General features: G+C 39.1%; 2 protein-coding genes across 18 annotated transcripts in view; one reads left to right on the top strand and one right to left on the bottom strand.

Moving 5' to 3' along the window:
* FAM117B (family with sequence similarity 117 member B) overlaps positions 1 to 27244 on the top strand; it is a 158920-nt gene that overhangs the window by 114625 nt on the left and 17051 nt on the right. The window contains exon 8 of one of the 2 annotated variants that reach the window (XM_035305334.3): positions 9353 to 13663. The exons of the other annotated variant lie outside the window; for it this stretch is intronic. Within the exon in view, the coding sequence (XP_035161225.2) occupies positions 9353 to 9671 (319 nt within the window). The 3' untranslated portion in view covers positions 9672 to 13663. Of the gene's footprint in view, positions 1 to 9352; positions 13664 to 27244 lie in introns of those variants that run through there. 2 annotated transcript variants of the gene reach the window in all.
* The window catches only part of ICA1L (islet cell autoantigen 1 like), an 81659-nt gene continuing 70563 nt past the window's right edge, over positions 16149 to 27244 (bottom strand). For 11 of the 16 annotated variants that reach the window (XM_008999232.5, XM_035305337.3, XM_078328229.1 and 8 more), the window contains 2 exons: positions 25677 to 25760; positions 16149 to 19106 (listed from right to left, as the gene is read on the bottom strand). In XM_008999232.5, the coding sequence (XP_008997480.2) occupies positions 18991 to 19106; positions 25677 to 25760 (200 nt within the window). In that variant the 3' untranslated portion in view covers positions 16149 to 18990. The remainder of the gene's footprint in view (positions 19107 to 25676; positions 25761 to 27244) is intronic. The other 5 variants (XM_035305344.3, XM_078328233.1, XM_078328232.1 and 2 more) reach the window with 1 other exon arrangement.

Below are 27244 nucleotides of genomic sequence, written 5' to 3' on the forward strand. Positions count from 1 at the left end.
CACTGCAACCTCTGCCTCCTGGGTTTAAGCACTTCGCCTCAGCCTCCTGAGTAGCTGGGACTACAGGCACATGCCACCACGCCTGGGTATTTTTTTTTTTTTTTTTTAGTAGAGACGGGATTTCACCCTGTTAGCCAGGATGGTCTTGAAGTCCTGACCTCGTGATCCGCCCACCTCAGCTTCCCAAAGTGCTGGGATTACAGGCATGAGCCACCACGCCCGGCCTTGATTCTTAGACATTATGGCTTCTTTGCAATATAGAGTCTTTTTTTTAGTTATTACTTTAGTTTTTACTTTGAGACACAATCCTTCTGGAATAACTGATTAAGAATTAAAATTTAAAAAACAGCTCTGAGATTGTATTTTTTTTATATGTATAGTTCTTAAGTTGAAGAATGCTTTTAAGTAATATTAGTATTTGCAGCTTCTGCTAGCATACATGTAGGTCACATATCCTCAGGTGGGTATTGTTTTTCTTGGGTAATGCACTTTTAGAAGCTACAGAGGTTAGGAAAGTGATTTTTGGTGGCTTGAGATAATGACAGGAACCAAGCAAGACACAAGGAGAGTGTTTTTGGTGCTTTATGTTATCTTGACAAGTTATTACTGTTGACATTATTTTGTGTGAGGTATATTGTAAGTCTATTTTCATGACAGCAGCAAGAAAGTAAAATCGTTTTTCTTTTTTTTTTTTTTAATTTTTTATTGGATTTTAGGTTTTGGGGTACATGAGCAGAGCATGCAAGATAGTTGCGTAGGAACACACATGGCAGTGTGCTTTTCTTTCCTTCTCCCCTTCACCCACATTTGGCATTTCTCCCCAGGCTATCCCTCACCACCTCCCCCTCCCACTGGCCCTCCCCTTTCCCCCCCAATAGACCCCAGTGTTTAGTCCTCCCCTTTCTGTGTCCATGTGTTCTCATTTTTCATCACCCGCCTATGAGTGAGAATATGCAGTGTTTCATTTTCTGTTCTTGTGTCAGTTTGCTGAGGATGACGTTCTCCAGATTTCATCCATGTCCCTACAAACGACACAAACTCATCATTTCTGACTGCTGCATAATATTCCATGGTGTATATGTGCTACATTGATAATGTCTATTATCAATGGGCATTTTGGTTGATTCCAGGTCTTTGCTATTGTAAACAGTGCTGCAATGAACATTCGTGTACATGTGTCCTTATAGTAGAACGATTTATAGTCTTTTGGATATATACCCAGTAATGGGATTGCTGGGTCAAATGGAATTTCTATTTCTAAGGCCTTGAGGAATTGCCACACTGTCTTCCACAATGGTTGAACCAATTTACACTCCCACCAACAGTGTAAAAGTGTTCCTTTTTCTCCACATCCTCTCCAGCATCTGTTGTCTCCAGATTTTTTAATGATTGCCATTCTAACTGGCGTGAGATGGTATCTCAATGTGGTTTTGATTTGCATCTCTCTGATGACCAGTGACGATGAGCATTTTTTCATATGATTGTTGGCCTCGTATATGTCTTCTTTCGTAAAGTGTCTGTTCATATCCTTTGCCCACTTTTGAATGGGCTTGTTTGTTTTTTTCCTGTAAATCCGTTTGAGTTCTTTGTAAATTCTGGATATCAGCCCTTTGTCAGATGGGTAAACTGCAAAAATTTTTTCCCATTCTGTTGGTTGCCGATCCACTCTAGTGACTGTTTCTTTTGCCGTGCAGAAGCTGTGGAGTTTCATTAGGTCCCATTTGTCTATTTTGGCTTTTGTTGCCAATGCTTTTGGTGTTTTGTTCATGAAGTCCTTGCCTACTCCTATGTCCTGGATAGTTTTGCCTAGATTTCCTTCTCGGGTTTTTATCATGCCAGGTCTTATGTCTAAGTCTTTAATCCATCTGGAGTTAATTTTAGTGTAAGGTGTCAGGAAGGGGTCCAGTTTCTGCTTTCTGCACATGGCTAGCCAGTTTTCCCAACACCATTTGTTAAACAGGGAATCCTTTCCCCCTTGCTTGTTTTTGTCAGGTTTATCAAAGATTATATAGTTGTAGATATGTTGTGTTGCCTCCGGTGCCTCTGTTTTGTTCCATTGGTCTATATCTCTGTTTTGGTACCAGTACCATGCTGTTTTGATTACTGTAGCCTTGTAATATAGTTTGAAATCCGGTAGTGTGATGCCCCCCGCTGTGTTCTTTTTGCTTAGAATTGACTTGGCTATGCGGGCTCTCTTTTGGTTCCATATGAAGTTCATGGTGGTTTTTTCCAGTTCTGTGAAGAAAGTCAATGGTAGCTTGATGGGGATAGCGTTGATTCTGTAAATTACTTTGGGCAGTATAGCCATTTTCACGATGTTAATTCTTCCTAACCATGAACATGGAGTGTTTCTCCATCTGTTTGTGTCCTCTCTGATTTCGTTGAGCAGTGGTTTGTAGTTCTCCTTGAAGAGGTCCCTTACGTTCCTTGTGAGTTGTATTCCAAGGTATTTTATTCTTTTTGTAGCAATTGCGAATGGCAGTTCGTTCTTGATTTGGCTTTCTTTAAGTCTGTTATTGGTGTAGACAAATGCTTGTTATTTTTGCACATTGATTTTATATCCTGAGACTTTGCTGAAGTTGCTTATCAGTTTCAGGAGTTTTTGGGCTGAGGCAATGGGGTCTTCTAGGTATACTATCATGTCGTCTGCAAATAGAGACAATTTGGCTTCCTCCTTTCCTATTTGAATACCCTTTATTTCTTTTTCTTGCCTGATTGCTCTGGCTAGAACTTCCAGAACTATATTGAATAGGAGTGGTGAAAGAGGGCATCCTTGTCTAGTGCCAGATTTCAAAGGGAATGCTTCCAGTTTTTGCCCATTCAGTATGATATTGGCTGTTGGTTTGTCATAAATAGCTTTTATTACTTTGAGATACGTTCCATCGATACCGAGTTTATTGAGGGTTTTTAGCATAAAGGGCTGTTGAATTTTGTCAGATGCCTTCTCTGCGTCAATTGAGATAATCATGTGGTTTTTGTTTTTGGTTCTGTTTATGTGGTTAATTACGTTGATAGACTTGCGTATATTGAACCAGCCTTGCATCCCCGGGTTGAATCCTACTTGATCATGGTGAATAAGTTTTTTGATTTGCTGTTGCATTTGGCTTGCCAGTATTTTATTGAAGATTTTTGCATCTATGTTCATCATGGATATTGGCCTGAAGTTTTCTTTTCTTGTTGGGTCTCTGCCGGGTTTTGGTATCAGAATGATGTTGGTCTCGTAAAATGATTTGGGAAGTATTCCCTCTTTTTGGATTCTTTGAAATAGTTTTAGAAGGAATGGTACCAGCTCCTCTTTGTGTGTCTGGTAGAATTCGGCTGTGAACCCGTCTGGACCTGGGCTTTTTTTGTGTGGTAGGCTCTTAATTGCTGCCTCGACTTCTGACCTTGTTATTGGTCTATTCATAGTTTCAGCTTCCTCCTGGTTTAGGCTTGGGAGGATGCAGGAGTCCAGGAATTTATCCCTTTCTTCCAGGTTTACTAGTTTATGTGCATAGAGTTGTTTGTAATATTCTCTGATGATGGTTTGAATTTCTGTGGAATCTGTGGTGATTTCCCCTTTATCATTTTTTATTGCATCTATTTGGTTGTTCTCTCTTTTCTTTTTAATCAATCTGGCTAGTGGTCTGTCTATTTTGTTGATCTTTTCAAAAAACCAGCTCTTGGATTTATTGATTTTTTGAAGGGTTTTTCGTGTCTCAATCTCCTTCAGCTCAGCTCTGATCTTAGTTATTTCTTGTCTTCTGCTTTTGAGTTTTTTTGATCTTGCTCCTCTAGCTCTTTCAATTTGACAATAGGGTGACAATTTTGGATCTCTCCATTCTCCTCATATGGGCACTTAATGCTATATACTTTCCTCTAGAGACTGCTTTAAATGTGTCCCAGAGGTTCTGGCATGTTGTGTCTTCGTTCTCATTGGTTTCGAAGAACTTCTTTATTTCTGACTTCATTTCATTGTTTACCCAGTCAACATTGAAGAGCCAGTTGTTCAGTTTCCATGAAGCTGTGCGGTTCTGGGTTGGTTTCTGTATTTTGAGTTCTAACTTGATTGCACTATGGTCTGAGAGGCTGTTTGTTATAATTTCAGTTGTTTTGCATTTGTTGAGCAGTGCTTTACTTCCAATTATGTGGTCAATTTTTGAGTAGGTGTGATGTGGTGCTGAGAAGAATGTATATTCTGTGGATTTGGGGTGGAGAGTTCTGTAAATGTCTATCAGGTTTGCTTGCTCCAGGTCTGAGTTCAAGCCCTGGATATCCTTGTTGATTTTCTGTCTGGTTGATCTGTCTAATATTGACAGTGGAGTGTTAAAGTCTCCCACTATTATTGTGTGGGAGTCTAAGTCTCTTTGTAAGTCATTAAGAACTTGCCTTATGTATCTGGGTGCTCCTGCATTGGGTCCATATATGTTTAGGATCGTTAGCTCTTCTTGTTGTATCGATCCTTTTACCATTATGTAATGGCCTTCTTTGTCTCTTTTGATCTTTGTTGCTTTAAAGTCTATTTTATCAGAGATGAGAATTGCAACTCCTGCTTTTTTTTGCTCTCCATTTGCTTGGTAAATCTTCCTCCATCCCTTTATTTTGAGCCTTTGTGTATCCTTGCATGTGAGATGGGTTTCCTGGATACAGCACACTGATGGGTTTTGGATTTTTATCCAATTTGCCAGTCTGTGTCTTTTGATTGGTGCATTTAGTCCATTTACATTTAGGGTTAATATTGTTATGTGTGAATTTGATACTGCCATTTTGATGCTAGCTGGCTGTTTTGCCCGTTAGTTGTTGTAGATTCTTCATTATGTTGATGCTCTTTAGCAATTAGTGTGATTTTGGAATGGCTGGTACTGGTTGTTCCTTTCTATGTGTAGTGCCTCTTTCAGGAGCTCTTGTAAAGCAAGCCTGGTGGTGACAAACTCTCTGAGTACTTGCTTGTTCTCAAAGGATTTTATTTTTCCTTCACTTCTGAAGCTCAGTTTGGCTGGATATGAAATTCTGGGTTGAAAGTTCTTTTCTTTAAGAATGTCGAATATTGGCCCCCACTCTCTTCTGGCTTGTAATGTTTCTGCCGAGAGATCTGCTGTGAGTCTGATGGGCTTCCCTTTGTGGGTAACTCGATCTTTCTCTCTGGCTGCCCTTAGTATTTTCTCCTTTATTTCAACCTTGTTGAATCTGACGATTATGTGCCTTGGGGTTGCTCTTCTTGCAGAATATCTTTGTGGTGTTCTCTGTATTTCCTGCATTTGAGTGTTGGCCTGTCTTGCTAGGTGGGGGAAGTTTTCCTGGATGATGTCCTGTAGAGTATTTTCCAGCTTGGATTCATTCTCTTCATCCCCTTCTGGTACACCTATCAAACGTAGGTTAGGTCTTTTCACATAGTCCCACATTTCTTGGAGACTTTGTTCATTCCTTTTTGCGCTTTTTTCTCTAATCTTGGTTTCTCGTTTAATTTCATTGAGTTGGTCTTCGACTTCAGATATTCTTTCTTCTGCTTGGTCAATTCGGCTATTGAAACTTGTGCATGCTTCGCGAAGTTCTCGTATTGTGTTTTTCAGCTCCTTTAATTCATTCATATTCCTCTCTAAGTTATCCATTCTTGTTATCATTTCCTCATATCTTTTTTTAAGTTCCTTAGTTTCTTTGCATTGATTTAATACATGTTCTTTTAGCTCACAAAAGTTTCTCATTATCCACCTTCTGAAGTCTAATTCCGTCATTTCATCACAGTCATTCTCCGTCCAGCTTTGTTCCCTTGCTGGTGAGGAGTTTTGGTCCTTTCTAGGAGGCGAGGTGTTCTGGTTTCAGGTGTTTTCCTCCTTTTTTCGCTGGTTTCTTCCCATCTTTGTGGGTTTATCCGCTTGTCGTCTGCGTAGTTGCTGACTTTTCGACTGGGTCTCTGAGTGGACACCCAGATTGTTGATGATGAAGTATTTCTGTTACTTGGTTTTCCTTCTACCAGCCTAGCCCCTTCGCTGTACGACTGCTGAGGTCCACTCTAGGCCTTGCTTGTCTGGGGTGCGCCTCTAGCAGCTGTGCCACAGTGAGGGATGCTACCCGTTTCTTTTTCTGCTATCTTTGTCCCAGGATGATGCCTGCCAAATGTCAGTCTTTTGGATATAGAGGGGTCAGGGAGCTGCTTGAGGAGACAGTCTGTTCTTTTTAGGAGCTCAATTTCTGAGCTGTGAGCTCTGTTGTTCATTCAGGGCTGTTAGGCTGCTATGTTTGATTCTGCTGCAACAGAGCTCATTAAAAAAACCGTTTTTTTCTCAAATGCTCTGTGTTGGGGGGTTCGGGCTTTATTTTTCGATGTCCGTTGAGGTGTCCTGCCCAGCTAGGAGGCAGACTAGCCACTGTTTGCCTGCCGAGTCTCCGCCCTGCTGTTGTGTGATTCGCCCTGTTCCTGCAGGCTCTGCTGTGGTCTCCGCCACGCCCTGTGGCGGAGTCGCTTCGTTGTAGCGTGTTGCCTTGGCAACGGCAGGCTGCGTCAGCAGTGGGCGTGTATCTCAGTAGGGACGGGTTGCCTTGGCAACGGCTGGCTGCGTCAGCAGTGGGCGTGTATCTCAGTTGGGGCGGGTTGCCTCGGTAGTGGTGGACGCCCCTCCCCCACAGAGCTTCTCGGACCATCTGCTCGGGATAGTTTGAAATCGCGGTTTTGTTTGTCCCACTGGGTACCCCGAACGCTCTGTCCCTGCAATCCCCTGGGCTGGCCTACTGTCCAAGTCTCGTTCAGTCTCAAGTCCAGCCCTCTCAAGTCTCAGGTTGCCGGTTCAACAGGGCACCCGCACAAGCGCGCCCTGTGGGGATTGCTGGGTAGGGCCGGCCGCCGCCGCCCTGGCTGCCGGCTTCGCCAGGCAGACTTACTGCCTGGCGTCCCGTGTCTCCCTTACACTTGGGAGTTTCCCCGTTCTGTGGGCAACAAAGATCAGTCTGGAAATGCAACTCCGACTCACCTCTTTGCAGATTCAACGAGAGCTCCAATCCTGGGTTGTTCTCAAAGCGCCATCTTGAGTCCTCTCCTCTACCATAATTCTTTATTCAGGGAGAGCAATTTCTGCCCATCTCCCCCAACCCCTCCTTTTGGCAAGCATTGACTTTCCTTACAGATCAGCCTCATGAAATGAAAGTTATAAACAGCAACCACCAATAGAGCGTTTGAAGATCGCAAAAGCTAAGAAGCCCTCCAAATTAGAAACTTTCTCTGAACAGTCAGTTACTTGGATATGGTCGTAAAATCGTTTTTCAATTCCTGTCATTAAAAAAACAATTCCAGATCAAGAACTTTTATCTAAGTCAGGAATTTTGTACTTCAGAAATGTAAAGTTTCATCTCAGAGACCTGTTAATGGCCACGTGTCTTAAGTCATTTTTAGGAAGATAAACAAATAAGTCAGTCAAAAATCTAGGCCTCATTTGGATGGAAGTATTAAAATTAACTAGACTTTTCTTTTTCTACAAGAAGTTTTTCATTCTACAAATATGAAAGTTTACTTCAATAATTCTGTCTGCATAGGAAAATTCAAGCATTATTTAATTATGAAAACATAACCTCAACTTCCTCAAGTTCAGTATATTGAAAATCATGTTCTCAGATGATAAAAACAGAAGAGTGTGTGTTGTTCTTATCAGTAACATATCCAAATATGCTTGTGGCACTGAAAGTATTCAAATTACTAAGTTTTCATTGTAATCAACAAAGAATAGTGCCCAAGTAGAACATAACTTACATGATATATTTTTCTTTGTTCTGAACTGTTATATTTGCCAAAGCTGTCCATAGTGTTCACTATTAATAAAACCTGCCCCCCAATCGTTGTCTACTTGGAACACATATTTTTTTGGTGCCCACTCCCCATCTGCTGTTTACTCATTCTTCAAAACCCAGCTCCGAGGATGACTACCAAACCCTCCGTCTTCCTCCAGGCCCCCCATGCTACCTTTAAACCTTTTTGTAAACCTTTGTTATCACCTGTTAGATTCTCTTGTCGAGGTCTTAACCTCTTCTGTGCTCTGGACATCTTTGGCAGTCTGTCTGGTAAAGCTTGTGGATCTCATCTCTGAATAATGTTTTAAATGCATAATACACGCAAGATTATAAAGGAAGCTAATTATGTTGAAACAGTTCTGTCCCCATCACTCTTCACCCCACAAGAACTATAAATTTAGTCCACCTCCTCCTGTGGATTGTTTCAACTTTGTGTTCTCAGAATTTAGTGCATATTTGGCACACTTAGATTTTTATTGAACTGATTTAGATTTGTTTTATTGAGACAGGATATTGCTCTGCTACCCAGGCTGGAGTGCAGTGGCCCAGTTATGGCTCACTACAACCTCCACCTCCCAGGATCAAGCCATTATCCCACCTCAGCCTCCTAGGTAGCTGGACTACAGGTGCAGGCCACCACACTAGATAATTTTTTTTAAGGTTTTTACAGAGATGAGGTCTCACCATGTTGCCCAGGCTGGTGTAGAACTTTTGGGCTCAAGTAATCTCCCTGCTCAGACTCCCAAAGTGCTGGAATTACAAGTATGAACCACCACGCAGGTTGACTTAGATTTTATTGTCATTGGAAGAGAGGATTGATTTAGGTTCTTCTACCTTAATTTTGCTTTAATTTTGTGGCATTTCTATGTTAACTTTAATAATGTAGTTTTTTATACTTTTAATTTTCATGAAATATCATTAATGCCAATATATTTTTCAACAATTCAGGTTAATTTTCAGGAGGACCTAGGACAAGGGAAGAATTTGCCTTTAATAAAAACTTTCAAAGCAAAGGAGTTTTTAATTTTTATTTCACATTTACATTATATTGCTCAGAAAACTATCATGGTTAACTCACAGAATTGTTTCAATCAAAGAGATTTTTATAAGCACTTGAAGAGAAAACCCATGCCTACCATAATTTAGTCATGCAGTGGTGGAGCTTAACAAAAGACAGACATTGTATGTCTTCAGTTTCTTTGCTGTTTCCCTCCAGTATACTACAGACCTTAGAAAAATTATGGCATCTTTAAACATCTAGATTTTCTTTCATTATAGGAAATTTATTATTCCCTTGATTGTCTTAGCTCTTCATTCACATGCAGTGCTCATCTGCCTGAGCCACCTGCGTGGTAACGGGGCTGTTGAGGGAACTGAAATCAGCAGTGATGATGGGGACTTCTTGCACTCTGAGATGCATATGTTGAATCATATGTCAGATAGCACTTTGGTCCTTGGTGTTTGCAGCTTTTGATTGAGCTTGAGTTTTATATTCCTTTTCTGTGCTGTAAGTTAACTGTGTTTTAAAAGCTTGTTTCCAAGCTTCTTTTTTAAGTTCAGTGACTAAAAAGCATTGGGTTGTCTGTTCTGTGTTTAGGCCAAAACAGCTTCATGAAATCCCAGCCTTTTATTGTCCTGACAAAAACAAGGTGAATTTCATTCCTAAAAGTGGATCTGCTTTCTGCCTCGTCAGCATCCTCAAGCCACTCCTTCCCACTCCTGATCTTACACTCAAGGGCTCTGGCCACAGCCTGACAGTCACCACTGGCATGACCACCACTCTGCTGCAACCTATTGCTATGGCCTCCCTGTCTACAAACACAGAGCAAGACCGAGTCTCTCGAGGAACAAGTACAGTCATGTCATCAGCTTCTCTGCTCCCACCACCAGAACCAATTGAGGAAGCTGAAGGATAGGTCACAGTGCTACGTGGCTCTTGTTCTGGGAAATTGGGAACCTCCTCAGATCACTGGATTCTGATGGCATCGTGCGCTTCTGGTCAGCTGTGATGTGCTCCAGCTTTCCAGTGACATGTGATGGTGAGGCTTCTGGAAGAAAGGACCCCCTGTGATGGCTCTGCCCCACTCGTGTACGCCAACCCTCAGTGCTTAGCCTGCTTTTTATCAAAGCACTGATTGAAACAAGAAAGGTCTCATTCTTTATCTTTGAAGAGACAATATCACATTGTTTTCGAATTAGACTTCTTTAAAACACACACACAACTGTCGACAGATAGTAGACACACACAGACACACCCTTGCAAACATGATTCCTAAAGGGAGATGTGACTGATGCTGCAAGAACCATCTTTTCTATGAAAATGACTATTTTATAATATACCAATGTTACATTTTCTGAAACGTAGCAAAACAGGATGTTCAAAAGATTCTTTGGTGGCCTCTGTTTCTTGTTCCTTTCTAGATGTGTGCTTTTCTCAGCTGTTTTCAGCTTTGGGACCAAAGGGATTGTTGACGTTTTCCCAGCAAGAGATTAAGGATTAATCTCCCAAACAAGGATTGATAGGTAAATGCATTGAACAAGTATATATAAAAAGAGATAAAAAGCAATATTTGTATATTATGTGATTTATGTTTTTTGATGTCAAAAGTTTGTGCTTTGGGTGAAATATTTGTATAACTGCTGTTTTCTTCACTATACACATTTCACCTTGTGGTCAGAAAATTGTAGTCTGAAGACAAGTGCTTTAATATGTTCTCACCCATATTGGAACTTGATTTAAAAGTCAGTGAGCCAAAAGGAAACTATCCAGTGTTGATTGCTAGCTAAGAGTAAGGAGCCCCATTGGTTTTCTGTGATATATATACACACACACATATATATATATATATATCACACACTCTCCCTTCCTCACCACAGGTGTCATTCTACCTTTAATCATCACTGTATCATAGCCCCAAGAGATCCTGAAATGGCTGTGCATGGATTTCCTCCTTTGCCCTTGTGATGTTGTTGTCTTGTGGATTTGGTTGGGCTAGTAGTTTGCCAGGAGTGTAATCCAGTGGATAGTGATCCGAACCGTAGCCGCAGAATCCTGTGACTGACATTTTCTTTGTGGTGGTGGTTGGTCTTGAGATTTGTTGCCTACAGATTTTGCTAATTTACTCCCTAACACTTCGCATAGTGGGGAAGATAGACAAGAAGAACTTGAATATGAACGATAAGCACCTTTGAAACCTCCATAAAGTTTTGGATTTGGGCTCATCCTAATACAAATCACTGCCAATATCACATGGTATCAGTATTTGATTTCTGGGTATGTGGTAGTGAGATAAAGGAGCAGCTTTTTTTTTTTTTTTTTTTTTTTTTTTTTTTTTTTAATGGAGTTTTGCTCTTGTTGTCCAGGCTGGAGTGCAAAGGCGCAATCTCAACTCACTGCAACCTCTGCCTCCCAGGTTCAATTAATTCTCCTGCCTCAGCCTCCCAAGTAGCTGGGATTACAGGCATGTGCCACCATGCCCAGCTAATTTTTGTATTTTTAGTAGAGACGGAATTTTACTGTGTTGGTCAGGCTAGTCTTGAACTCCTGACCTCAGGTGATCTGCTTGCCTCACCCTCCCAAAGTGCTGAGATTACAGGTGTGAGCTACCGCACCTGGCCACTCTTTTTAAAAGTAAGTTTCAGCAAACTATTGAATAAAAGCATCCTTTTAATATCTTCATATACTACCTTATGATGCAATAATTTACTGTTTGTATACATATTATATAGGTAGAAAGAAGTTTTTAAATCCTTATAAAAAGGATTCAGTTTAGAAGATTAATATGTCAGCTTATCCAGACATACTCTATCAAGGAAAACCTAGTGGGTAGCAATAAATCTTCTGAAAGGACTTCTTATATTCATGTACCTTTAAAACATCTAAGTAATTTAAAATAATCCCTGTTGAGTTTTAAATTGAGACGTATTGAGGTAAATCGGATAAATTCAAACATCTGAATAAATCTGTCAGGTTTTAGATGGTAGGATTGGTGAACTTTGGTACCTTCTCCATCCAAAAAACTATTTGGAACAAGTATGTTATGGCTTCTCAGTTATTAAAAGCTCAGTTTGGACTCTACATTTTCTCACTGCAAGCCTTGATCTTTTGCCTTCTTTCTTATGCATTATAACGACTATCACCACTGAGTTTCTGCTGTATCAGAGTTCAGAAGAAAAGGTAAAACTGAAATCAGAATGGGGGGTAGAGGAAGTTAAAAACAGTTATTTAAAAAGAACCCTCAGTTTTTTGATTACTTGAATTTTATTCAGTCTGTGTTCTTGGCCTTGCACTTCCTTCCTCTTCCATCTCCATCTCTGCTAGTGACAGTGGCATTTTAGAACTAGAATGCCACTCTGTAAAGAGGTTTTCCGTTTTGCTCTGTTGTGCGTATTTGTCTAATTCATCTCTTTCTGTGGAGTTTCATATATCTTTAAAGCAACTTAAAATTGGAATGGAAGAACAAGTTTCAGAATTATTTACAGTCTCATAAATAGAATGTCTAGTTTAATGTTTGGTTGTAAGGAGAAAGTGAATTTGCAGGTAAATGAATTGTATGGCAACCAGACAGATCCCTGGGGTTTGGGAGAAATAGAGCTTGAGATTTGAAAAAAAGGTACAAGGTACAAAACAACTCTAACTGCCAGTGCCAAAGGGCTAATTTTTAAGCATGTAAGCTTTATCACAGTCTTGAAAAAATATCAACCATAGGTTCATTCAGCTCTTTTATTTAATCCTTAGTTCCCTGGTGGTTGATTTTTTTTTTAAATGGGTCTCCAGCTTTCCAGTGAAATGTGATACTACTCTCAATAGAATGCATAATGTTGGTTTCTAAAATTACACTCCATAGTTATTGTTATTCTGTAGAAAACTGTACAGAAGGTAAATAGAATAGCTTCAATGGGAATATAATTTAAAATTTTTTAATTTTATAAAAATTTACTTCCATTGCATTAAAAGAAATGGGTAGCATGTATCTTTCAGAGAAAGGAGCTATTCTTTGGTTCTTCACTTTGTCAAATCTTAGTTTTTTCTTAATTCTCAAACAATTTCTCTGTGATGATAAAAATTACATAAATTTACTCTTTCTGATCGTGACTAAGTCTATTACTTGTCATGGCTTTTGTAAGCAACTATGTTTTAAAAATACCAGTTTTGCCTCTTTTGGTTATATGTGGTAAGCATGGATGTCAAGATTATTTTTGAACTAGATTATTCAATTTGTTTTATGTTTCTTATACTTAATACTTATGACTACAGGCCAAATCAGTCTTTTAGAAGGTGCTCGTGCTAACTGTGGAATATCAGACAAGATGAAAGTCCTTTTTCTCTGCTTTCAGTGGTTGGCTTTCACTGAAAAAAGTGTAAAAAAAAAAAAAAAGGACAAAATTTATAGCTTTCACTATGTCCAAGACTAGGACTGGGTTATAAAGATTTTCTTTCGTGAAGGAAAGTAAAATTTGCCACTGCTGCATTTACTTTACTATTGTAAACTTAAGATTCATTCCTTAGTGCGTGGAATATTGATGTCTCAAAACCAGAAGAGTGGAAGTGTTGAATTTGCAAAATAAAGCTAAGAATGCTGAACTTTGCACTTTAAGGTTTAAGTTTCACTCTGACCAAATTGATGATCAGCAGAGCAGCTCTGAACAGCATTTTGTTTATACAGTCTTGTTGAAGAATATGATTTTTTTAACTCTTCATTTTTTTGTCTCTGTTGAAGCTGTGTAAATCTTTTTAAAACACAATTTAAAACATTTTGTTATTCTAACAGTTATCTCAGAAAACAGCATTTCCAATGGTAATGGGTGTTGTTCCGCTGTACTCATGTATTCCCTGGACCTGAACACTTGTTGTTGCCTCACAAGAAAATAGAACTTTTATGTTTAAAATAAAGTCTGTTCTTCTTGAGATTTTTCTGTGAATTTTTATGAATACTGTCTCAAATTCAAATTACATTCATTTTTGGACTGGTTATCTAGCTTTTTCTTTTCTTTTTTTTTTTTGGCTTTTAAGTGGTACATTGGTTTTCTCAAACTAATAGAAAAATAATGTGTTTATGTTCAGCAGCAGGTTCCTTGGTCGCTCTCACTTGCACTAGATCTGAAAGTACCTGCTCTTTGTGGTAAGTGCTAAGTACACGTTAAAATATAAGCAGCACACAGAGATAGCTGTGTGTGGGCAATTCACTGCTTCACAGTTTTGTTAGAGGTAACTTAGCTGGGGCAGTCACTTAAATTCATTATAAAGTGCATACAGAAGAATTTGCCACACTGCCTTGTTTTCTTTGTGATCCTCTTCATTGCTACAGCTGCTGACAGCTTAGTTCAGAGGGTCAAAAGAAAGGAGCTGGTTAGTTATTCAGCTCCGAACCAAGGACGTTAGTGACAGACATTCTTAAACTCTCAGGTTTTTAATGTTGCTATAGCTGCAGAAAATAAAAAGAAATACTTTATTTAATTTGGGGAGCACAAAAAAATTGGGGGAGCACATCTTTTAGGGAGGCAAAAACTAACTTCAGTCACATTTCTGACAGATTTTTTAATTCACCTGGCCTTGTTGAGAGAAAGACTTAGAGAGCTGTTTTTAAATCTGTGACTTGGTATGCCCATTTTAGAGAGAGAGGACAGAGCCGGGTGCAGTGGCTCACACCTTTAATCCCAGCACTTTGGGAGGCCAAGGTGGGTAGATCACCTGAGGTTCAGAGTTCGAGAGAGAGGACAGTAAAATCATCTGGATCACAATTCAAGTGTGTGCTTAAAGGCACTACAAAAAAAATAAGCAAAAATATGTTAATAGTGGATATTCCTAGATATGCTATGGCTGATTTTTTTTCTTCTAGAAGATGCTGCTTTAAAATGGGGAAAAAAGAAACAACTTTTTCATGTTTTTTTTTTTGTGTGTGTTTTTTTTTAGGTGATTGTCAGTGAGGTGTAGCCACAAGAGATATCACAGGAGAGACACCGGAAAACAAGTTGTATTATACTCACAGGTCCTAGAGAGAAAGTCACTTTATGCTGAGAGGGGGTCACCTGGGAGGGGCTCAGCAAAGCAGGTGGGGAGCAGAGTAGGCCTAAGACATGAGCAGGAGCCTTCGGATTAGGGAGAAGCACACAAGAAAAAGTGAGAATTTCACTGGTGCATTTAAATGTTACTAAGTCCTGGTGAGGACAAGGTAGCAAGAGAGACTTGTGGCAGGGGCTACCCACATCACACTGGGCCAAGTGCTCACAGCTTGTTTGTGGAGTTTTTGAGGCAGCAAGAAAACAAGAAGTTTAAAACGTACACTACAAATCTAAAAACATACACTGCAAAATCTCACCCACGACACCAGTCAGAACTTCATCTCCTTTTTGTATTTACTTTTTGGCCAATAGTGGTTATTTACTACACCACTGAGTGAAGAACCATGGCTTGACTTTAAATGCCAAGGACAGTTTGTTTTGAACTCTTCAGTAGTCTTTTAAATGGTACAGAAAAGATGGAAAAATAGTTTCTGTTGGTCATCTGGATGTGACCCATCCTGACCAACCATTTTTCTTCTCATCTTGTCCCACAGGGTTTGCCATGTTTTAACACTTTACTGTTGCTTTCAGTTCTGTTGAATTAATATTTTAAAGGTGATTTTTCCTTCCTAATTTCTATATTCTGAAATTCTGGGACTGCTTCATTGCTTAAGATAGAAAAATGCAGGGCCCTGCCAACACTATGGAAGACAAAAATAACTGACTCAATTCTGGCACTTTTTACTCCTGCCTTCAATAAGTAAGATTACATACTGTGGCTTATATTTGTGTCTAGGCTCAGATTTTTGATATTCTATAGTTTTTGTTACTGAAAGTACTTACAGAAATAACATACATTATGTAATTTCCTATATCTTACATAGACCCCTTTTATGTGAAATAAATTAGAAGGAATTAGTCTCACAAGGATTTTATTTATTTATTTTTTGAAGACAAGAATCTCACTCTGTCACCCAGGCTGGAATGCAGTGGCCTGATCTTGCTTCACTGCAACCTCTACCTCCTGGGTTCAAGTGATTCTCCTGCCGCAGCTTCCCAAGTAGCTGGGATTACAGGCATCCATCACCACGCGTGGCTAATTTTTATATTTTTAGTACAGACAGGGTTTCACTATGTTGGTCAGGGTGGTCTCAAACTCCTGACTTCAAGTGATATGCCCTCCTTGGCCTCCCAAAGTGCTGGGATTACAAGTATGAGCCACCACACTTGGCCTTAGACGGATATTAATTGCCCTAGTTTTTTCATTCTCCCATGCCCACCATATCATCAGTTCAATGTAGTTTCCTAATATTGTGATCTTGAGGTAAAACTCAAGTTTTTGAATAGGAAAACAATAATTATATTTGTATTAAACTCTTCAGGAAACAAACTTTTGTTTTATCCCATCTTGCAATCTTTATTAAAAGAGGCTCAGAAAAATAGAAAGAGCACATTTAAACTTCCTTCATTCTAATGCTGTAAGACCTCTACATTTCTAGATGGTCTATACAGATACATGAAATATTTATAGTTGAAATACAAAACACTTTCAATATGCAAATACTGAAACCTGTTTTGTTTAAATACAGTTTGTTTCTAATCATATTGATGTTCTACAATTTAATGAAGGATTTCAAAAAAATACAAAATTACACCAATCTGATCTTATGCCCTGGTATTCCTGCCTCTCCCAAAACATGGTTGTAGATACATTAGGCAAAGTTTAGCTCATCCAGTGTTTTTTAAGCTCAAACACATTCTTATCCAATATAAAGTAAGTACAGGTATTTCTCCCCATTTAAAATACCTATATTGAGGGTTGTTCTCAGCCTGCCATTGGTTAAGGATAATTAATTTACTTCTTATTGAATGGATTATCTAGATTGAAACGAAAAGCAACCAGTCATTCTGTATTCTGTGCTTATCCATCCTTTCCCTCCTTTCTTCAGTGTGGTGGTTTTTTATATTAGCAATGTTGGTTTAATAGAGCAAAATTTCTTTCTGACCACAAAATTGCTGAGCTTCAAATAACTAATCTTGAGAAAATATGAATATGGTTACCTTTATCTTAAAGTTATTGATATGCTCTTCAAAAATGGTTAGACTTGTTGGAAGTTACAACGACTTGCTAAGGAACTTAATGTTGCTCTGGGTTAAATGGAAAACATATACTCTGTTGAAAGAAGAAATGTTACAGAAACTAGTAACTGAATAATAAAAGTCTCCACTTGGGGAGAAACTCTGCTTTTGGAAAACTGAGGGTGTTCCTAGTGTGGACTTTGGGCTTCTGCTTTTCCTGCTTATAGTGTCTGTCTGTATCAGAGAATAGGGACTGCCTTGCATGCATGTGAGGGAGATAAACGAATATCTCAGAACTAATGCATTAGCATGGCGACCACTGCAAAGAAAAATGGTACAAACTCTCAAGACATAAAGTTAGCATTTTTTTAGGCACTCAAAAGTTGAGAGCACCAGAGTCACCATGGGTATAGAATTCAGATTGGGATTCATAATCATGATCTTTCTATTGAAACTTGGCAGAATAATGACAGTATTGCATTCTGGGAAATCTAACTGATTATAAAGGAAGACAGTGCTTCTGAAGAGATAAATAATGACTCATTAAAATCAAAGAAATAGGAACAATATTGTGAAAAGATTTAAGAAAAGACTTAATACCTTTTTTCTGAGTTGGTATTTCTGACCCTCAGATAAGGTCGTTCCAGCCTATACAGTCCTTGGCCATTTAGAGCTTGTGGGAAGTTACTATGGTAGATGACTGTGAATGGGAGTTGGACTGTGTTTTACCTACTCTGGTCCAATGTTTTATACATACCATGACTTGAACATCACTAAGTAAGCATGTTTAGAATAGGACTAAGAACACATGCAAACTACCACGAATAACTTAGTCAAAACGTCGTCTTATGGAAATGCAATGGACTGGATGACAAACATAAAACACTTGGGAAACTGCTTCAAAATTAAAGGGTGGCTAAGAAAAAGGACAGGAAAGTGAGTGATTGACGTGTGTGTACAGTAGCTATGTTTTTATCGGCTTACACTAACTTCCATTAAATAGCCTTCCCCTCTAATTCTTAGGTTCTAAACCCTGTAGGGGTAACAGATTTTGCTTAATAATCAATCAAATAGAGCCTCATATGATGTCACCCACAGAAAGAGGGAAGTAGAAAAATGAGACACTCCCTTATTGATCACACACAGCTTTCTGTATCTCTGCCAGAAAGTATTCTGGGTTAAATTATGTCACAAAATAGACAAATATATGTAAGGATAAAGTGTTCATAAGTGTCTCCCTCATTCAGATAGAAATTTCGAGGTATTTCAGACTACTACTGCCAGTTGCTTAGGGAATATTCTCCCCCCCTCCATTTTATTTTCAGGAATAATATAAATACTGCATAATAGCATAATATATAGCGAGTATATGAAAGAGTGGGTCTGAAGACACTTGCCCAAGTCTTAAGTATTACTATGCATTCTGAGGTTTAGGAGATGGGAAGATAGGTTTTTCTGTTTCTACAGAGGATGGGCTTAGCAAATTAATTACCCTGCTACTTCCCCTTGAAGATTTAATAATGGAATTAGGAAGTGTCCATTATTTTGTGTGAATAAAAAAACATTACATTTTAGCCTCCAAATGAAAAAAAAACAAGTAGCAAGTTTCTCTGTGATTTCATTAAAGCAAACTGAGTTCTCAAATCTTATTCTACCTCTCTAACCCAAAACAAAGCTGATCTGGTTCTAATGCTATTTTCTAAAACAGAAAATACTCCCTGCCACTATGTCATTCAAAAACTGACCCCAAATTACTACCCAATTTACATGCTATCTTTTTTATCCACATATAAAATTTTTATCTCACAGCCAGCAAGGCAACTTAAAAGGGTTTCCAACGAAATAAGCTCAACTCTGTATTGACAGAATTATTCCTAGCCATTATTTTGACATAAATTCCAGTATCTAAATATCGCAGACTCCATAGTTTCTAATATTTCCACATAGTACTAACAACTGCAAATCCAAAATATGAAAGATGTACTTAACCTATTCAAACGTGGTCTTTACCATCTGTCTAAAGTTGGCTGACAGGTGTTATATTCAGAAACACCATGCTTTTGTGTGTGGGTTACAATATAAACTCCTTTCCACAAAGGAAATATGTCGCAAAATTGATGTCTCAAGGCCGTTGAAGTGACATTATAACTTCAGTCAAGCATTAAGAAGTTCATCATCTGAATGTCCAATAGCATCTGGGTTTGAAAGTGGATCCAAGTCTGCAAATAGATTGAACCAGGCTGACATGTCTTGGTTACCATTGTTGGTGGCTATTAGAAAAAAACACATTAAAGAGTTTCAGTTTTGAAATCATGTTTTTGTACCACATTTATGATTTTGAATTAGGTGCTTCTTTTGAATTAAGAAAATTGGGCTAGGCGTGGTGGCTTACACCAGTAATCCCAGTACTTTGGGAGGGTGAGGCAGGCAAATCATGAAGTCAAAAGGTCAAGATCAGCCTGGCCAACATGGCAAAACCCCGTCTCTACTAAAAATACAAAAATTAGCTGGTTGTGGTGGTGCATGCCCCTAGTCCCAGCTCCTGGGGAGGCTGAGGCAGGAGAATCACCTGAACCTAGCAGTGAGCAGAGATCATGCCACTGCCCTCCAGCTGGCAACAGAGAGGGACTCTGTCTCAAAAATAATAATAATCTATCAATTATAGTTCCTTTAAGACTTTTTTTTTCCCCTCGTAGAAACTGGGGTCTCCCGTTGTTGCCCAGACTTGTCTGGAACTCCCGGGCTCAAGTGCTTCTCCCTCCTCAGCCTCTGAGAACACTGGGATTATAGGCGTGAACCACTGTTCCTGATTTAGGATAATGTTGAAAGGCAAATGCAGATAACTTGTGCTTTGCTGAGCCTCCTATATTTAAATAATAATTGTATGCTGCTCTGAGAAAGGAACTGAGTTAAAAGTGAAAAGGCAAGCAATACTGTAGTCTTCATAGAACATTTAAGATCACTTATAGAAGACTCAGCTAAGATTTAAAATTAAAAGTAAACTTGTTCATAGCAAGTAAGAAATGACATTTGTAAACACTGCTCCAAGTTGATTTATGTTTATTATAAAAGTGGTATTACAAAAGGAACAAAGTCTGCCTAATCTTACCACATTAGCACACCCAACATGTCATTTTGGTTTACAGTTGTTTTGTCTTTTCCATGTGCACTTTAAAATGTTTTGATGTACGTCTTTTACAGTATGCATTGTATCTCAGGTACAGCTTCTTGTTCATCAAATCCCTCACACCTCCTTAAGGAGATGGAAAATTTTATTTCTCTAGATTCTACAAGTTGCATTGTGGCAGATATTCAAGAATGTTCATTTGGGCAGAGGGCTGGGACTGAAGAAGAATGCACAGTGACACAGTCAGTCATCTCAGAAGTCTAGGACCTTGAAAGCCAACGAGTCCAGAAAGCAGGGTTGAGACCCAGAGGACAATCTAAGAACTGGACATGAGTCCAGAGTGACTGGGTGGAGGGTGGAACGCAGTCCCAAGGGCAGTCCTCTTTCACACATCATGGTAACACTCACCACACACCAGAGGGCTGGGGTTTGGGGTGTGGGGACCCAAAGCCCCAAGGATCAGGGCAGAGTGAAAGGCTTCACTCAGTGTGTGTCCAGTTCTGTTTCTGAGTACCCTGAGGTAGAATCAGTGATACCCACACAAAATATGGCTTTAAGTCCTAGGGGTACACCTACTAAATGAGAAATACTGGGCAAGTCATTTAACCTCAGGGCTCTTGTCTCCTCATCTGTAAAGTAGTAACTATACAATTCATCATTAAATCAGGATACTTGAGGGTAAATAGCGTCACTGTTAGTCATTATACCAGAAGAATAGATGTCACTAAGATAATATCTGACCTCCTTCATGCAGCTGTTGAAGAGTCCTGAAAAGTATGTAAATATTGTATAGCATTATGCATATGTAAGACAGTTTTATATTCATTGGTCACAATGGGAAATAAAGGTCTGTCAGTTACATCTTTTATAGGGGCTCTCCTTGGGTACACTATTCCTGCCTCCAGAGATTCTTTTAACAAGCAGAAAATGAATTCTATGCAGAGAGAAAAACCCCAAATTAAGCATAATTTTCATAGAGTAAATAACTCTCATAAACAATATCAACATCAAGAAATAGAATGTGGCTGGGTCAGTGGCTCATGCCGGTAATTTAACCACTTTGGGAGGCCAAGGCTGGCAAATCACCTGAGGTCAGGAGTTTGAGACCAGCCTGGCCAAAATGGTGAAACCCCATCTGTACTAAAAAAAAAAAAAAAAGAAACACACACACACACACACACACAAGCTGGGCATGGTGGTGCACACCTGTAATCCCAGCTACTCAGGAGACTGAGGCAGGAGAATTGCTTAAACCAGGGAGGCAGAGGTTGCAGTGTGCCAAGATTGTGCCACTGCACTCCACCCTGGATGACAGAGTGAGCCACTATCTCAAAAAAATAAAAAAACAAAAAAAAGAAATAGAATGTGTCCACTCCTCTGAAGCTCCCCTCATGCATTGCACCCTTGACTGACACCCTTCCAGTCACTATTCACACCCCCAACCCCAGGGAATGCATTCTGGTGTATTATTAACAGTATCACAATAACGTTCGTTAGCATATATTTTAATCAATGGATAGATGCGTTTCTGTTGGATATGTACTTAGAAGTGGAATTATTTGGTCACCGTGTATATATATGTTCCAGTTTAGTAGAAACTGCCAGTTTTCCAAATGGCTGTTACCTATTTACACTCTTACAAGCAGTTTTTGAGATGCTAGTTCTTTAACATCTTTTTGTCAATTTTCTTTTGTTTCATTTTAGCCATTGTAGTAGGTAGGTCTTGAATTACATTTTCCTTTTAATTTGCACTTCCTTAATGACTAATGAAGTGGGGCTCTTAATGAAATAATTTTTTGTGTGTTTTAGATGGAGTCTCTCGGTTGCCCAGGCTGGAGCTCGATCTTGGATCACTGCAACCTCCACCTCCCGGGTTTAAGTGCCTCAGCCTCTCGAATAGCTGGGATTGCAGGCACCTGCAACTGCACCGGGTAATTTTTGTATTTTTTAGTAGAGATGGGGTTTCACCATCTTGGCCAGGCTGGTCTCGAACTCCTGATCTTGTGATTCACCTGCCTCAGCCTCCCAAAGTGCTGCAATTACATGCATGAGTCAAGGCGCCTGGCCAAAAAATTTTAAAGTTGTTAAAATTTTTGATTTTAACATAGTCATTCACCTCTGTAATCCCAGCACTTTAGGAGGCCAAGGCAGGTGGATCACTTGAGGTCAGGAGTTTGAGAGCAGCCTGGATAACATGGTGAATATCCGTTTCTACTAAAAAATACAAAAATTATTGCTCCTGGGTATCATGGTGTGCCTGTAGTCCTAGCTACTTAACAGGCTGAGGCAGGAGAATTGCTTGAATCCGGGAGGTGGAGGTTGCAGTGAACCTAGATTGTGCCACTGCACTCCAGCCTGGGTGACAGAGCATGACTCTGTCTCAAAAAAAAAAATTCAATTTTATTAGAATTCTTAGGTTTAAAAAAAATTCTTAAATTTTTTTTGGACCTTCTTGGTGAGAGCTTTTCTTTTTTCCCTAAATTTCTCTTCAAAAATCAGCCTCAAGAATGACAGGTAATAGTGCCTTTGCTTTTTTGTGTTCATTTCTGAAATTTACTTATAGTGTCTGTTTTAAATGATTAAGCACAACTTGTTTTAAGCTGGTTGGTTTTTTTTTTCTTTTTTGAGATGAAGTCTCACTCTGTTGCCCCCGGTGGAGTGCAATGGCATGATCTCGGCTCACTGCAACCTCTGCCTCCTGGTTTCAAGCGATTCTCCTGCCTCAGCCTCCTGAATAGCTGGGACTACAGGTGCGCAGCACCACATTCGGCTAATATTTACATTTTTATTCGAACTCCTGACATAGTAATCCGCCTGCCTGGGTCTCCCAAAATACTGGGATTACAGGCATGAGCCACCATGCCTGGCCTTAGCTGGTTTTTAAAAAGTATAACTATAAGTACTCTGAATCCCTGAGGAATGACTGTATTCTGAACCTGCCAGTGTAAATCTGTGATTTGCTTGGAATTGAGGGATTCCCCTACTGGCTGACCTCAAAGTACTGGGAAGAATAAAATAGATTTCAGGAGTCCATACTGGTAGATATCAATGAGTAAGTAAATAAGTAGGGAACAAGGGAAAGCTTTCCCATATAGGAACACTAACTCGTAAATACAGAGGGAATTAGAAAATAGAAAATTACCATTTGGCAGCAACCACAGTAATAAATGTTTCATGCAAGAATTACCAGGAAATGCTAAATTAGTGGGCAAAACTTTCAGTAAAAATAAACAATTTATAATATTTCAAAACACTTCCCACAAGATACTAATTACAAAGGGAAAAACACAGTGCTAACTTTGTAGTGGAGAAACATGCAGACACCACCATAACCAAGTGATCAAGGTTAACATCACCAGGTGTGAAAAAAAGTAGACATGCACCTCCTGATAGGATTTACTAAGAAGGCACAACACCATTCCTGCGCTGGTGGCACTGCCCAAATGTATAACCTCAGTCTAATTATGAAAAAAACATCAGCTAAACCCAAATTCAAGGAATGTTCAAAATAACAGACCTGTACACTGTAAAAATGTCAAGGTCATCAGACATAAAGCTTGAGGAACTGTTCCAGATTAAAAGAGACTAAAGAGACTTAACTAAATGCAGTGTGTGATACTGGCTTGGATCCTAGACTATGAAAAACTAAAAACAAAATTGAGACATTAGTGGGATAACTGACAAACTCTGAAAAGATCTACAGTAGATAATGGTCCTATGGCAACGTTAATTTCCTCATTTTGACTGTAGTACTGTAATTATGCAAAAGAATTTCCTGATTTTTAGGAAACAGACAATGAACAGTTAGTGGCAAAGGGGCATCATGTCTGCTACTTAAACTATTTCAGTTCAGAAGAAATTTGTATGATATAATGGGGGGTGAGGAAGAGACAATATGAATGTAAAGCAAACATGGTAACATTTTGGAAACCTAAGTGAAGAATCTATAGTAGTATTTTGTATTAATTTCTGTAGTCTTTCTATAAGTCTGAAATTATTTCAAAATTTAAAAATATTGATATGACAAGGATTCCGAAGTCAGCCTGAAAGGGCTCCCACTGGCCAACACAGGAACAATGTGAGCACCAAAATCAGTAAGTTCAGTGGTGATTATAAACCACTGAAAACATAAGAATCAGGCCAGGTCCACGCCTGTAACCCCCACACTTTGGGAGGCTGAGATGGGTGGATCACTTGAGGTCAGGAGTTCAAGACCAGCCTGGCCAACACAGTGAAACCCCATCTCTACTAAAAATACAAAAATAAGCCAGGTGTGGTGGTGCACACCTGCAGTGGAGGCATGAGGCCAGAGAATTGCTTGAACCTGGGAGGGGGAGGATGCAGTGAGCCGAGAATGTGCCATTGCACTCCAGCCTGGGCGACTGTCTCCAAGAAAACAAAACAACAAAAAAAGAAAATATATGAATGTATATTGATAATAAATAGATAAATGAGGATAAGAGAGAACTCTTGTTTATAGCAGAGTATTGAAGACCAGTAGAGGGAGTGAATTATATCTCAGTAGGCTGTAAAAAATGTGATCCATGGATGAATAGATAACTACTTGTGTTATATCTACCAAATGGAGTATTATTCAGTCTTAAAAAGGAAGGAAATCTAGTCACTTGCTACAGGATGAACCTTGAGGACATTATGCTAAATGAAATATGCCAGTCACAAAAAAGCCGAATACTGCATTATTCCAGTTGTATGAAGTATCTAAAGTAATCAAACTCAGACAAAGTGGAATGGTTGTTACTACGGACTTAGGAGAAGTGCTTGTTTAATGGGTATAGAGTTTCAGATTTACAAGATGAAAAGTTCTGAAGATCTGTTTCATAGCAGTATGAACATGCTTAATACTACTGAACTGTACACTTAAAAATAGTTAATATGGTAACCAACTTAAGTGCTTGAATGCATTCTTTGTCAACAGGCATTTATAATCAGAAAGCATCTTGTATCCCTAAGTTTATATTCATTACCAACAAACCTTAACACAAACTATAAAAGATTACAGTATAAAATGCAGTATGCTTTGCCAAGCTCACAATTTCTTTTCTTTCCCTTTCTTTTTTTTTTTTTTTTTGGTGGAGACAAGAGTCTTGCTCTGTTACCCAGGCTGGAGTGAGTGCAGTGGCATGATCTTGGCTCACTGTAACCTCTGCCTCCCAGGTTCAAGTGATTCTCCCGCCTCAGCTTCCTGAGTAGCTTGGATTACAGGCGTGCACCACCATGCCTGGCCAATTTTTGTATTTTCAGTAGAGATGGGGTTTCACCATGTTGGCCAGGCTGATCTCAAACTCCTGACCTCAAGTGATCCACCTGCCTCAGCCTCCCAAAGTGTTGGGATTATAGGCGTGAGCAGCCGCGCCTGGCAATTTTTTTGTTTTTGTATTTTAGTAGAGACAGGGTTTCACCACATTGCCCAGGCTGGTCTCCAACTCCTAACATGAGGCAGTCCGCCCACTTCAGCCTCCCAAAGTCTAGGATTACAGGTATAAACCACTGCGCCTGGCCCCAAGCTCACAATTTGTATTCAATGCTTTTCACAGTGAGGGATAGGCAGTACAGCTTTCATTTGAATAATAACTCATTATTAAATGATTTTTCTGGACAGTGAGGTGAAAACAATATAATGTGATCCTTTTGTAAATTTATTTGAATTCAACTGATTCTTAAAGCAATGGTAAAGAATATGTAAATAACTTACATCTCGTTAATTTCTTTGGACTCTGTGAAGGCACTGGCTGGCTATCAGAAAGACGAAACTCTGATTCCTCTTGGGAGACCCAGCCTAGAGAAAGGAAGTAAAAATTGTCCATTGTTAATCAAATAGGAAGCAGCATCAAAAAAACAAGAAAAGGTAAAAATATGTAAGTCCTCCAGTCTTTGTACCTGGGTAAAATTCTATAGTATAAGAGGTATAAAACACTGAAAATTTATCTATAGTCTTATATTTTAATCATCTTAGTTTCAGAAAGAGTTCTATCTGACTTCCTTCCATTTTTCAAAGTGGTTTTGAAATAAATACATGGGATTTTTAAAAAATAATTGAAATGCAGAATATATAGGAAAAAGTTCTAAAGAGTCAAGAAGAAAAGGAACAGGCCTGATAATTGGAATGTTGAAATTTATAAATATGTTTATACCCTTGGACTCAGTGATCCCATTCCCAGAAATTTACCTTAAGGAAATAATTTAGCTGAAGGAAAACGTACATGCATGATTTTTATTTTTTGCTGTATTATCTGTATTAATGAACAAGTAGATACAATAAGGAATCAGGTAGATTATTGTGTATAAAATGACAATTCTTTGTAATTAAAACACGTCATGAATATAAGAACATGGAGAAATGTTTGCTACAACATGAAAAACCATTTATGCTATGATTAAGGCACAGCACTAGAAAGGAACTTAGATTATCCTGCCTAATCCCTTCCTTGTATAGAAAAGATCATCTGAGGTCCAACGTAGATAAGGTTCCTCAAACACAGATCTTTTAGCTCTCAGGGAAGCTCACTTTCCTGGTCTACTTCATAGATGAGGGAAGTAGATATAAAGGAAAGACTGGTAGAGTTCTGTACAAAGAAGCAGGAGGCAGATTTTGGTCCTGCCTTAACTAAACACTGATGACCTTGAGCAAGTTACTCAAATACTGTGGGTTTCAACTGCTTCAGCTACTAAATGGGAATATCCTGTCTGTCTGCAGGTAGGGATCAGAGCACATATTTTGAGTGGTGAAAAAATATTGTTGATATTACATTGCCAGAAACTAAACATTTAGCACTGCTAGAGACGTGGCAAGTTATGGAGGAAGAGGGAGGTGATAGTGGAGAATGAATTAGTTTGTAAATCTTTATAGCTACTGAGCCATTGATATGCCACACGAGAATAAATATTTTTAAGGATTTTACTGTAGCAAAATACCTGAATTATCCCAGATAGAGTGCCTCTTTATCAAATAATATTGTCCATTCTTGCTATCAGTCTATTCAATAAATTCTTACTGAGTGATTTAACTGACATTTAGGTTTTTTGTTTTTTGAGACAGTCTCACCCTGTCTCCAGGCTGGAGTGCATCTCCAGGTGCGATCTCGGCTCACTGCAACCTCCGCCTCCTAGGTTCAAGCGATTCTCCTGCCTCAGTCTCCCAAGTAGCTGGGACTACAGGCACATGCCACCACACCCAGCTAATTTTTCTATTTTTAGTAGAGATGGGGTTTCACAATGTTGGCCAGGATGGTCTTGATCTCTTGACCTGGAGATCCGCCTGCC

Source organism: Callithrix jacchus, chromosome 6 (assembly GCF_049354715.1).
Source record: "Callithrix jacchus isolate 240 chromosome 6, calJac240_pri, whole genome shotgun sequence".
NCBI classification, from domain to species: Eukaryota; Metazoa; Chordata; class Mammalia; order Primates; family Cebidae; genus Callithrix; species Callithrix jacchus.